This window comes from Euleptes europaea, chromosome 2 (assembly GCF_029931775.1).
Source record: "Euleptes europaea isolate rEulEur1 chromosome 2, rEulEur1.hap1, whole genome shotgun sequence".
Lineage (NCBI taxonomy): Eukaryota > Metazoa > Chordata > Lepidosauria > Squamata > Sphaerodactylidae > Euleptes > Euleptes europaea.
Window position 1 is genome coordinate 83,382,544 of NC_079313.1, and position 13,578 is coordinate 83,396,121.

Below are 13,578 nucleotides of genomic sequence, written 5' to 3' on the forward strand. Positions count from 1 at the left end.
GGGAGTTTAATTGAACAGCATCTGGAGGAAAAGAAAATACAGGCCCAGCTGGGAGTACGCAAATGTGTCTGTGCCGAGACAGGTTAACAAGAGGCTGCAAGGCTTCGGATGAGCCAGGCTGGGCCTTCGGAGGCTCCCTGTTCACGTCTACAGCCCCCAGCCAAGCTCAGGCCACCATCACAGTATGGGACACGAATGGTTCTTTGAGTGGCACATCCACACGCGGAGTGGCAAGCGGGCACACGCAGAAGTTAAGACAGAAGTCTGATGTGAGCTTTTTACAGCAAAGAGCAGGTCCTCTTTGGGGTGTCGGAGGACCCGGACGAAACGCCACAGTGATTGGGACTGGGCCAGCGCAGCGGGATGGAGAGGCAGGTCCCCGGCACCTATCGGCGGTAGTGATTGGGCGCATCCGCAAACATGTACTTGAGTCTGTAGGCTTCGGCAAGGAGGAGCCCAATCTCTTCATTGCCCCAGTGTATCGTGGGTAAGTTTTGCAGCAGCATCAGAAGACCCTGAGGGGGAGAAAGGAGTGTGTTACAGAGGAAGCAGTGAGAGGCATTTCTAGTATTAGACAAACAGAAGTCCCTTTGCATCTTTCATGGCCTAAGGTGTCCAGATGGCCACAGCTAAGGCAGACACTCTGTGGGGGGGGGGGGAGAATCTTACTTCAGTTGACTGAAAGTGAAGTCACTGACTCATCATAAACAGATTGGATAACAACAGTAATAAAACATTTTGGAGCTCTAGATTTGATAGAAAGGTAGAGCAGAAATATTTTAAAGAAATAAACAATTAATTAGAAGTAGCTAACTCATTCTTACCACTTTGGGGGAGACTGGACAGTAGAGACCCTGCCTGACAGGTAGGGAAGCCTGGCATGGATGAACACACTTGAAGCTGCCTTATACTGAACCAGACCCTTGGCCCATCAAAGTCGGTATTGTCTACTCAGACAGGCAGATGTCTACTAAAATCATACAGACAATGCAGGAGATGCTGGAATCAGAACCAAAGCACTGGAACAGAGGGTGTGGCCTGAGGGCATATGATACAGCAACCTTGTTGAAGCTAGATGCTGCTTGGTCAGTGCCTAGAGGGAAGATCTCACTTGACTGCCAGGCGTGCCACCATGAGTTCCATGAGGGGCAGACATGTCATAAAGAAATTATATTTGATGCCTGGCTTAAGAAACAGCATGTGCCTGGATCTTGGATATAGTCATTGCATGCATCTAATCATATGCCAGAGGTACTGCCGATCCTGTTGCCACCTGCCATCTTACCCTAGGTAGAGTAAGGCCTCATAGCGGGATAATTATGTTGCATCCTTTGCTAAAGGTAACTGCTTTCTGAAGATTTACCTGGAAGTCCTCTTCATCCAAGATCTCTTTCCGCCACTTAATCAAGAATGCAGCACAGACATATAGATGGAAATGAGAGAATCCCTCTGGCTCAGACTGGAAAAAAACACATTTCAGGTTAGAAAACATGAATCAACAGACTTACTTTCTACTGTTTCTCCAAGGACAGAGGGGCTGTATAGAGCTATCATCCATCTCACAGAGTTCTTTTACATCTTTACAGGCATGAATACTGAGTGCACTGCTTCCCTTCATGTAAGATGTCTGTTGGCACAGTGTGGGTTACACCTACAACGTCAATTTCCCCCTCCATGTGATCCTCACAACAATCCCATGAGTTAGGTTAGGATGAGAAAGAGTGACCAGCCTAAGGCCATCCGAGGAACTTCCGTGGCAGAGGGGGATCCAAATCCGCATCGCTCAGTTCCTAGTCTGACCACTCTAACCACCACAACACCCTGTCATCTCCTACACCCAGAAAGGCTAATAATTGCCAGCAATTTGCATATGATGAGCAGCTGTATACAGGAAGGCAGCAGTGTAGTCTCCCATACCTGGTAAGTATCCCAAAGGCGAATGGTGCAGCGAAGAGGAAGCTCCCTCATCAGTAAATTGTTCATCCAGCGAAAGGCAAACTGCAGGTATTCCACTTCATACTTCCTAAAGTGATTGTGTACCTGCTCTGAAACAGCACATTCCATTTACACAGCTGAAGATGCAGCCTCCCCCCCCTGTCATATCCCATAAGCCACCTCTCAGGGAAGCTCCCCCTCCATCCACACATATTCCTACCAACCACTGCCTTTGTTCCATTCAGCCAAGTCCTTCCCCCCAAAGTCCACATATTAAATGCCTCCAACAAGCACACTTTGGACAATGTAGGTTTTTTTCTCTACTAAATCACATGCTCTCTTGCCTGCCTATCAGCTAATATCCTCTCCCCCATTCCCATCTCCCAGCAGTGCCCCATTTCCAATATTGCTTAATGGCATCAACTGGGTTAACGGCTCCAGCATCCTGCACTGACTACCATCTTGCAGAGATAACTGGCTAGAGGAGCCCTGAGAAGCTTGTTTCCTACCTCTTGGGAGCTTTGTAAAATCCACACCCACCGTCTTTCTCTCCACACGAACCCACAGGCTGCTACAATTCAGCTGGGGGATAGGAACAATAAGAACTCAGCAAGCTCCTCTTCCTCTGCAGCTTGAATCTCCTCTCACCTACCATCGATACGGCTGACGAGTTCCTCCAGTGCTTTGACTTTCTTTTGGATCCCTGGCTGTGCAAATGTGTAGTTATCCTGTAGAACAAATACAGTTGGTTCGAGGGGAAGCAAGTCCACTGAGCGCACACACCCCGTTTCCGTTAGACCAATGGCCCATCTAGCTCAGTACTGTCTACTCTGGTGGTACCTCCCCAAGGATTCAGGTCAATTTCCCCCATAAATGGAACATGCAACATGCTCCAGCACAAAGCTGTGATCTGATATAGCAGAGAGATATTTACATAAATTCACTTTTACAGCTTGCCCTGTGAGGGGTTGTCTCTGAATGCTGGGGATGAAGTTTTTCCATTTGCCCTGATAGGTCCTATTATTCTCCTTACTGTAACAATCCTGTTTTCTCCGTAGTTTGTTTAAGAAAGGCAGCATAGTGTAAGCAAGGGTAAGGAGGTAGAAGATGTTATTTACTCCAACCTCTGGACAGGAAAACTCTATTTGGAAAGCCCTGTATCCCCACCAGCAAGCGCACAAGTTCTTCCTGATGATCAGTTCAGCAGAACGAAGTATCCACTGCAGTTTGAGGAAAGTCATTTTGAGGAGGAAGTTTCTTCAGACTGGGGGACAGGGATTTTAGTACCTCCTCAAGCATATTATGAAAATATGCTGAATTTGTATAATTCATATAAGTTGCAGCATTTTGTGCAGAATTCCAATTGGCTGAGTACAGAATTGTAATTTTTTTTAGCATGGAATTTGCACAACACTGCACATAACTTGCACCGGCGAGGCTGAGTGAGCAAGGCACATGAATGTCCTGGAAGTGTCAGAGAAGTGAGCATGAGCGCAATCTGCCATATGAGAGCAGCAAGGGTGCAGTACTTAAAGGTGAGTTGCAAAACAGCTCCTACCTGTATCCCGTCCAGCAACTTGCTCATACACCAAAAGCTATCAGCTTCGATGCTACGCATCACATCCTGAGACAGGTTTGTAACATCAAAATTCTCCACATCTTCTTCTGAAAAACAAAGCGCAACAGAAATCCAGGAGGATAAGTATATAAATTGATGCCAAACAGTTCTTGTCCAGCTAACTTGCTGCAGGTTTACTCTTCCTCTCTAGGGTGAACTGTATAACCTGTAGCCATAGCTATTTGCAGTTCCATTAACGCTCAGGAAAAGTACAAAAATCAATACAGAATGTATAATTTAATATATAGAGAATCTCATTTTTATAGAGTAAGTTTCTGGCCTCTGTGAGCACAAAGCTAAACTTTAAAATGCATGGGCAATGTCTGTTGGCATCTCAGAATTCAGCCGAGAAGCAGACATGGATTTCTGTTGTTCAGGGCTGAAATGCCACATGCAACTCCAAGCCTTACGAAAAAACTCCTGGATGGAGAAAGAACTATGGAGACTACATTACAACTATGTAATGTATAAACAGTCAAAGGGACCTGGGCCTGGCAAGCAGCCCAAACGGAGCGGGAAGGAGGACCCAGCTGTAGGGACTTTGCAGCCGACTGGGCACAAAACAAGCAGACATTGCCCTTCCCCATTTGAAATCCTCAGGTAAGAAAGCTGATCTGGCTAATAGCCATGTCAAAAGGACCAGGGCCTCACCAGAGGCACGAGCTGAACGGCAAGAGCACAAGGGCTCTTGGACTGTGACTCTTAGCCTGAGACACACAGCTCGGGTCCAGTTGTTGCACACAATGAGAGGAACCACTGGAGAGCTTGATACTAGCTACCCGCCGGAAAACCAGGAGCAGCAGCGACATAGTATCACACCTGTTGGTCAACCCGGACATTAAAACATCAGGACTAGCCCTGGAGACTGCATGGCTGTTCTGTGGACCCGAGCATCTTGGGTTTGGGGGGCATTCTTTACTTGGTGCAGGATGTTTGAGGAAGGCATGACTTCAGTGCAGATGGGAACTGATTGATATGGGGGTGGGGTTCTCCAAAGACTGTCAGTATTTGGCAAGGATGCTCACTGCCTATCTGATCTCCACAGAATACCAACGGTCAACAACGCAAGGGACCCTGTTTCCCTCACTTCTTCACTAGTGTTGTGCAAAGCCGGAGCAGTGAGGCCTGAAAGTGCTCATCCCTCCAGGGTGTTACAGAAAGAGAAAATTGACATGGCTTGCATAACAGAAATAAGGCTGGAAAAAAAATGACATGGTGTGTCTGTTCCAAGTAACCTGATCTGGTTATGCAGCCCTCCACCAACCCCACAAAGGTGGCTGGGGAGGAGGGATGACTATTATCCTTCCGTGAGTCCTTCAACTTTTGCAGATTTCCAGTACAAATTATAGACAGCATGGATGAAATATTCCTTATGTTGGTGACCAAGGATAGATTAGGCATTCTGCTTGTTTACTGGCCGCCTAGTTTCCCAGTGGGCACCCTCTCTGAGGTGGTGGAAGTGCTCTTGGCTGCAGTGCTGGAGAAACCCAGACTGATGGTTCTGGAGGACTTCAACAATCACACTGAGCATTCCTTGCTATGGCCAGCCCAGGATTTTATTTATTGTAATTACAAAATTGATACCCTGCCTTTCTGCCCTCACAAGGGCCACCATGGTAGTTAACAAATTAAAACATACATAATGAAATCACATTTTAAAACCATTAACCCCCCAAAAAAACACACGTATCATTAAAACAATTAAAACACTGCTAAAATAGATACAAAGGCATAAAAACAGCAATTAAAACATTGGTCAAGGAGAGATCACTGAGGAAAAGCCAAACTAAATTATTCACCTGATGGCAGAAGATGGCAACAGAAGGGGACAGACAAATTTTCTTGGGGAGTTCCAGAGTTTTGGTGCCATGACCTAGAAGGCCCTCCCCCAAGTTGCCACCTGCCTAATCTCAGAAGCTGGGGGCACCCAAAGCAGGGCCTCCAAAGATTTCTGTAGTGGTCAGGTGGGTTCATAAGGGAGTGGGCAACCCTTCAGGTATGTTGGTCCTAAATCATAGAGGGCTTTGAAGATCAAGACCAGCATCTTAGAATTGTGCCCAGGAGCAAATTGGAAGCCACTGTGGATAGGTCAAGAGTGGAGTGATATTGTTCCTGCTACCCACTCCAGTCAACATCCTGGCTGCAGCATTCTGTACCAGCTGAAGTTTCCAAACACTTCTCAAGGGCAGCCACACATAGAACGCATCTAATCTAGATATAACCAGGGCATGCAGCACAGTGGTCAGATCTTCTCTGCCCAGCAAAGGCCACAGCTGGCTAACCAGTCAAAGCTGGTAAAAGGCACTCCTGGCCACAGCTTATCCATCAGTAGGACCAGGTCCAAGAGCACCCCTAGACTATGGACCTATTTCTTGAAGGGGAGTGAAACCCCATCCAGAATGAGTGACACCATTATTGATTTATTGATTTAATTCATTTGTGCCCCGCCTTTCTCCCTAATAGGGACCCAAAGTGGCTTACATCATTCTCCTCTCCTCCGTTTTATCCTCCCAACAACCCTGTGAGGTGGGTTAGGCTAAGAGTGTGTCACCGGCCCAAGGTCACTCAGCAAGCTTCCATGGCATGAGTGGTGATTTCAACCTGTGTCTCCCAGATACTAGTCCAACACTCTTAACCACTACTCCACACTGGCTCTCCTTAAATCCCAGGTCAGACGTTCCACTTACCAGTAGCACTTCCATATTGCTGGGATTAAGCTTCAGTTTATTAGCCCATATCCACACCAAAACTACCACCAGGCACTGGTTCAGGGTTTCTATATTCTCCCCGGGGATCAGCTTAGAGTGTGAGGTAGAAATGAGTGTCATCCACATATTGGTGATATCCCAGCCTGAATCTCCAGATGACCTCACCCAGAGGTTTCAAACAGTTGTTAAAAAGCATAGGCGATAAGATGGAACCTTGCAGGACCCCAGAGGCCACAGGCCTGAACAGCAGTCCCCCAGCACCACCTTCTAAAACCTACCCTCCTGTTAGGATCTGAACCACCACAGAATGGTGCCTCCCAATCCCAGCCCAGAAAGACATTCCAGAAGGATACCATGATCGATGGTATCAAACACCACTGAGAGGTCCAAGAGAATCAACAAAGTCACACTCTGTCTATCTCCTAGTGCAGGTCACCACCAGGGCAACAAAAGCTGTTTCAGTCTTATAACCAGGCTAAACCAAATTGGAAAGGATCTAAACAATTTGCCTCATCCAAGAAAGCTTGAAGATGTACTCTTCTTCTTCCTCACGGATTGGACTCAAAGGGTTGCTGTTGGAGATAAAGTGTCTTCAGTGTGGGAGCTGCTTGCAGATTCCACAGGGTGCAATCTCATCCCCCATGTTATTCAACCTCTAGGAGAAATCATATGGGGCTTTCGAATAGGAACTCATCAATATGCAGATGACACTCAGCTGTTTATTGTTCTATCCAAATCCCCTAGTGATGCAGTAGAAGTCTTAAGCCACTGCCTGATTGCTGTGGTCAAATTACTGTGGTTGAAACTGAACAAATTGAAACTTCAGCCAGACAAAATGGAAGTGATGCTGGTTGGGCAGGCAGAGATCTTTAAGGACACTTAAATTTTCACTGGGGTCCAACTGACCCTTGCTGACAATTAAGAGCCAAGGGGTTACACTGGATCAAGCACTGCGGCTGGAGAAGCAAGTTAAAACATTTTTTTAAATGTTGCTTTGGTAGCAGCTGCCACCATAGCACAAGGATCTGCATTGGGTTACTGAGGCTAAGCTCCGCCTCCTGTGGCAGCCATTTTGTGGCAGCATCTACCACGCTGTGTCAGAATTCCAAATGTGACCCCAGGCTCAGAAAGGTTGGGGTCCCCTGGGATAAGTGGTGTCTTTAATTCTATTAATTTTCCGCTCGTACTGTATCTTTGGCGAATAGCTGCAGTACCATCTTGGGTTGCCAGAACTGCACCAACAAGGGAATCTGCTCAATGCTCACTGGAATCTAGGGTTTAGCTTTGTGCTTTTCACATATTGAAGTCCCTTTTGTCAGCATCAAATTCCAGTGGAGGTCTTTTACACCTTTTGAGGGAAGAAACTTACAAAAGTTCCTGGGTGAAGTTAGTGGATAGCAAATTCGAGTGTCTTGGTCTTTCCCTTAAAATGATCCAAAATATAGGCTATTACAAAGTATTGAGAAAGATCAAAATGAGGTAATCAAAGTTGATAAAATTAGCACAAAATTCTGAGCTTGCTGTCTATGCTCCACCCTAGCCCCTGGAATCTCCCCCCCCCCCCGTAAGTCTCCCTCCAAATTTAAAATATCTTATCGTTCCTAGCAACTACTGCCTATTTATGCTAGGTAGACTGAACGGGTTGCCTACTGCCAAACTGAAAGGGCGATTTACTAATACTCCATTCTCTGGATGCCTCTGTTGTGCCTCTGGCATAATTGAAACCATTGATCATGTTCTATTTTGTGACCAATAGTCTTCATTGTGAGAACTTTGGATTCCCCCCATTTTTTGAGTAAGTACCAACTTGCCATTGAGCCTCAGGTAGTTTCCTTTTTCTTTTTGGCTGACATTAGAACTGCAGTTAAGCGAACTGTGGGCAAATTCTTGTCTAGTATAACATCTTAGAGACCCTCTTCTGCTAAGTATTAATGTGACAATCTCCCGATTTTACTAGTGGCATAACTTTCTTTTATCAATCACTCTGTAATTGTTATTGATAACTGAACTGTGATTTCATTGTATGGCTCGAGACCTCCAGTCGAAGGCGCTTATTGTTAATAAAGTAAAGGAAATCTCTTGAACTACACCTCCTAATCCCAGGGTCCTTTCAATTGTGTTGCTCAGCCTCTGCAACTTCCTGCCCCAGGAGGTTCATCTGGCTTCCTCTCTGTTTACCTCAGCTGCCAGGTCAAGACACCATTATACCATTTTCCCAGTGTGCTTTTGGTCTTCTATTATAGCGTTACCAGAGCTTTGTAATTTTAAGACACAATGTTTTAGAAGGTTATTACTGGACCTTGTTTGTTAGCTGTCCTGGGGAATCTTAGGATGACAGCAAGGTGGGTGGTCTAATATGTTTTAATAATTAAATAAATGCATTTGGGCAGGATTCCATTACTCATTATTGAAGACACTGTGCACATGCTCAGAACCATTCTCTATTTTTAAATTTAGCAATACACATATTTCGGGATATGGATATTACAGAGCATCCCTCCTAAAGGATGCTTTGGCTGAGAGTATCGAGCAGGAGGCTACGCTTCTCCCATGCTTCTTCCACGAAGCCAAGAACAGGCTATTCAAGCCACCCACGGAGTCGAGACCTACTGCCGAGCAACTGGCCTAGTTCTCTGGTTCAAGGGATTGAGGGCTCCGAGCCCAGAAATGGCAGCGGCTCTGCAGTACAGACAAGCAGGCACCGAACTACAAGCTAAATTTAGAGAACAGGCTCGGCAGAGGTCTCCTTTGGCCTCTGGTGCCCTTCTGTGAGAGTGGTGCCCGATCCCAGGACAAAGAGAAGCATTCCTAGCTGAAAACTGAGTGGCCACCGTTCTGAAGTGACAGCCATCACATAAGAAAAGCCAACCTAAAATATGGAGAGGGTGGTGGATTTTTTTGTTATTTTCTGTTTTTGAAAGCCAAATTGCAGTTTGGCTGGAAAGATTTTGGCGTGAAATGGCAATCAAGTCCAGCAGACACCAAGAAGATGCAAATAATTTTTAATATCCCAAGCCACTAGAATAGACAATAACTCTGAAGAAATGAGGCGCTTAAGGGCAGAGCCACTAAATCAGGCGGCAAGTAGAAGATAGGCTTTCCCCTCCAAGAGTTGAAGGTTGCATAATAGAGACGATGTTGCCTGTAGTGTGCACACTCATCCCCATTAGTCTCTGTTCACAGGTTTTTCAGTTTTTGCAATGCTTCAAAAAACTGCAAAACCTATCTGACCAGAGACTACACTGAGACAAAAGAACACGAGTATATATAGCACAAGGGGAACCTTTAAGCCCTGGACTGGTTTATCCCCATTTCACAACTAAGATCCTAACACATTTCCTGATCCATTTAAAATAAGATGCCCTCCCTGAAGACTACCGCACTATAACCGAAAAGGTGCATTTGAATAAAAGGTTTTGAGAAAACATATTTTAGCCCCTATGTAGAGCTGCCCTCGAAACTGATACGGAAGCTCCAGCCAGTGCAAAATGCCATGGCGAGGCTCCTCATGGGGTCCTCGCCGTGAGACCATATAGCACCAGTGCTAAAGCAGCTGCACTGGCACCAGCTGGAGTATCAATCAGGTTCAAGGTGTTGGTGAAGCCTTACAGAGTCTGGGACCATCGTACCTGCAGGACTGCCTCTCTTGGGATGCCCCCCCCCGAGAGCTCTACACTCTACCAATAACAACCTACTGGTGGTCCCCAGCCCGAAGAGTGTGTGACTGTCCTCGACGAGGGCCAGGGCCCTGGCCCCAGCCTAGCGGAATAGTCTCCCTAGTGACATCAGGGCCCTGTGGGACCTTAAACAGTTTCGCAGGGCCTGCAAAACGGAACTATTCCGCCAGGCCTACAACTGAGGACAGCCGCGAGTCGTTCATCATTGCTAGCCTCCCCATTTCTCCCCCCCCCCACTTGTTATCTGTGGGGGTGAATCTGCTTGTCTGATCCCAAAGTGAATACTACAGTTTCTGAATGCCATCTTGTTTTTAGTTGTTAAGACTGCTATGTTTTAATCTTGATGTTTTACAGTTTTATGTGGTTTTAGAGGTTGTTACCTGCCCTGAGCCCAGTCTGATTGGGAATGCCGGGGGAAGGGGGGGTTTAAATGTAAAAAATAAATAAGATACTTTTATTTGTTTTACTGCATGCACATTCCACTTTTCTTGCATAAATTCAAGCCACCATACATCAAGGTTTCTGGACAGTCTCCTACCAGACACTGACCAGAGTTAGACCTGCTTAGTATCAGCAAGGCTGCTTCAATATGTATTGTCCACCCATACTCAGAAGATGTTTCCAGGGGGTTGCAGCTCAGTGGCAGAGCATCTGCTTTGCATGCAGAAGGTCTCAGGTTCACATCCTGGCATCTCCAGTTAAAAGGACCAGGTAGTAGGTGATGAGAAAGACTTCTACCTGAGACCAATGGTCTGACTCAATATTAGGCTGCTTCATGCATTTAACTAGCAGATCCAGAACCCACATTCCTGTTATAACAGTCACAAGAACTAATCACAATACACAACTCTCCAAGATGCTTGCAGTAGTCAAGGACTTAAGCTGCCTCATTATTATTATATTTATTTATTTACTTTATTTATATCCTGCCTTTCTCCCCAACTAGGAGATGGCAATGGCAAACCACCCCGTAAACTTAGTCTGCCTAGTAAATGTTGTGTTGTGATATCAACCCATAGGTCAGTAATGGCCCAGTGCTTTCACAGGGGACTACCTTTCCCCCCACTCCCCAATGGGGGACCCAAAGCGGCTGACATCATTCTCCTCTCCTCCATTTTATCCTCACAACAACCCTGTGAGGTAGCTGAGGCTGTGAGTGTGTGACTGGCCCAAGGTCACCCAGCAAGCTTCCATGGTAAAAGTGGGGATTTGGACCTGCCTCTCCCAGAGCCTAGTCCAACGCTGTAACCACCATACCATACCGGCTCATTGGGTGCTGTCTGGTTTTTAAAGCAGGCTCTTAATATCTGAAGCACTTTGGGTCAACAAGTCACCCTTGGCAGCACTATGGTGATTCAGCAAATGCAAGAAGAGTTGCCAGCTGGCTGCGTAATGAAGCAATCCCACAACTGCTCCTTCGTAACATTAAACTCAGCTCAGTTTCACTCCTATCAGTTTGGTCGTGAAAAAGAGCTTTAAACAGACACCCAGGAGGCCTATTCACACTTCTGGTGATTCACAGATGGCAATGTGAACCATCTTAAATATCATTTTATAACAGAAGGACAGGTTATAAGTCTTTCAAATAATCCATATTTTACTTTTGTAAACCCAGGCACGAAGAACCCCCAAATTCACATGCTTGCGAAATGCCACCCATTGTGAATGGTGCATGGATGCTGACATGGCCAGATTGCTGGAGTCAGGGACAAGAAAATAGTCAGGCCCCTCTTTCCATATTTATCACTGCAAAACTGGCTGTGTAAATACACAAAGGTAAAGGTAGTCCCCTGTGCAAGCACCGGGTCATTCCTGACCCATGGGGTGATGTCACATCCTGACGTTTACTAGGCAGACTATGCTTACAAGATGGTTTGCCAGTGCCTTCCCCAGTCATGTACACTTTACCCCCAGCAAGCTGTGTACTCATTTTACCACTCTCGGAGGAGCCCCATGGCACAGAGTGGTAAACTGCAGTACTGCAATCAAAAGCTCTGCTCAAGACCTGAGTTCAATCTGATGGAAATCAGTCTCAGGCAGCCGGCTCAAGGTTGACTCAGCCTTCCATTCTTCCCAGGTTGGTAAAATGAGCACCCAGCTTGATGCCTGGGGAAGGCAATGGCAAACCAGTGCTTGCACAGGGGACTACCTTTACCTAAATACACAAGCATCATTTGTCACTGGTAGTATTGCCCTTGTATTGGCCAAACGAAATGTGAATACTTTAAAAACCAAGATTTTTAAAAACGTGAATTGGCCCTGAGCAACATTATTAATGGCCAGTTCCCCCAGGCAAGTTAATATATTGAGAGAGGCTTGCTTGAGATTGGTATGTCATAAAACAGCAGTTGCGTTAATCCTTTTTTAAAAAAGAGTGCACCCTCTTACATTTCGTTAGTTGGAGCCCAAAGTACTTGTCTGCTGTAGCTGGAGGGCCACAAGGGTTGTCTTTGCCATGAAGCTGATCCCTCTCTCAACCACCAACAAGCAGCAGGCAAGAGATCACAGCGCAGCGGGAAGGCACCAAGGCTACGGCAGCGCAGCAGCCAAGAGCAGATGAGGAGGAGCATTAGGGTAATGGAGATGGCAGCGGGGGACTAACAGGCAATGGCAGCCAGGGAGGGGAGATGCAAGTTGCTCCCAGGCAGCCACCCAGCGTCTTTGAAACGTTCAGCCATCAATGCTAATTGCAGTTTGTGGAAAGACCACACAGTCACAAAAGCATAACAGCCCTTAAACAGTTTCTTCCCCAGCCAAGGCCTGAAAGTTAAATCTAGCTCAAAGCAATTAGTGTCTGCTGTAATGATGAACTGATGGCAGAGTTTTCACAGGGACAGACCCCTCCGCTTAGCAAGCTCCCACCCCGTCAGGACTTGAGAGGGAAGCATTCTCTGCCATCGGCTTAGGGGCATGAAAGGAGTCTTATGAAAACAGCCGCTTTGAGAGAGATTCCCGTTTGCTTCCGAGTTTTTCCAAACCTACTCAATTTGGATCACAGTAGGATGGGGAGGGCCCTCTTCTCTTCTCAAATTCTAAGGGTACGCTGCAAGTTCAAGAGGCAAGTAGCTGTTACTGGGGGAAGTTTACATTTTTGTTATCCACCAATTTGGATGATAAATCAGCTGTACTTTAAACCTCAACATAGACTGCTTTTTGATATTTAAGAGAAGTGTAAGATACACTACTTGATAGAAAGGAAAGGGCCATCTTTCATTATTTCTCCCCCCCCCCCCATTGCAATCACACACCAGAATCAAAGGAGCTTGAAATACAAGCAGGTGTGCCTTTCCCTCTCAACTCTACCAATTAAATTCTATGCTGATTAAAATTGGCTCCTTCCAAACCAAATAATCAGCTAAACCCTTTTTTGATCAGTTTGCTGCTTTATTTTAAATCAAAATTCTACTACAGGACACAGCAGCCTATGGGCCTCCAACCTTGTCTGTGCCCCATGAGAACTACAGGAATTCTGAGAACTGATAGTAAGTGTTGTTGTTATTGTTGTTGTTGTTATTAGAAGAAGAAGGAGAAGAAGAAGAGGAGAAGGAGGAGGAGAAGGAAAAGGAGGAGAAAAAAAGAAGAAAAGAAGAAGAGGAGACGGAGGAGGAGAAGGAGGAGGAGGAGAAGGAGAAGAGGAGGA

General features: G+C 46.1%; 1 protein-coding gene across 1 annotated transcript in view; it reads right to left on the minus strand.

Annotated features, from left to right (window-relative positions):
• Positions 1 to 326: 326 nt before the first annotated feature.
• TBC1D22B (TBC1 domain family member 22B) overlaps positions 327 to 13,578 on the minus strand; it is a 51,708-nt gene continuing 38,456 nt past the window's right edge. The window contains exons 9-13 of the mRNA XM_056844250.1: positions 3,494 to 3,600; positions 2,588 to 2,663; positions 1,918 to 2,045; positions 1,364 to 1,459; positions 327 to 515 (exon numbers count right to left, since the gene is read on the minus strand). Of these exons, the coding sequence (XP_056700228.1) occupies positions 387 to 515; positions 1,364 to 1,459; positions 1,918 to 2,045; positions 2,588 to 2,663; positions 3,494 to 3,600 (536 nt within the window). The 3' untranslated portion in view covers positions 327 to 386. The remainder of the gene's footprint in view (positions 516 to 1,363; positions 1,460 to 1,917; positions 2,046 to 2,587; positions 2,664 to 3,493; positions 3,601 to 13,578) is intronic.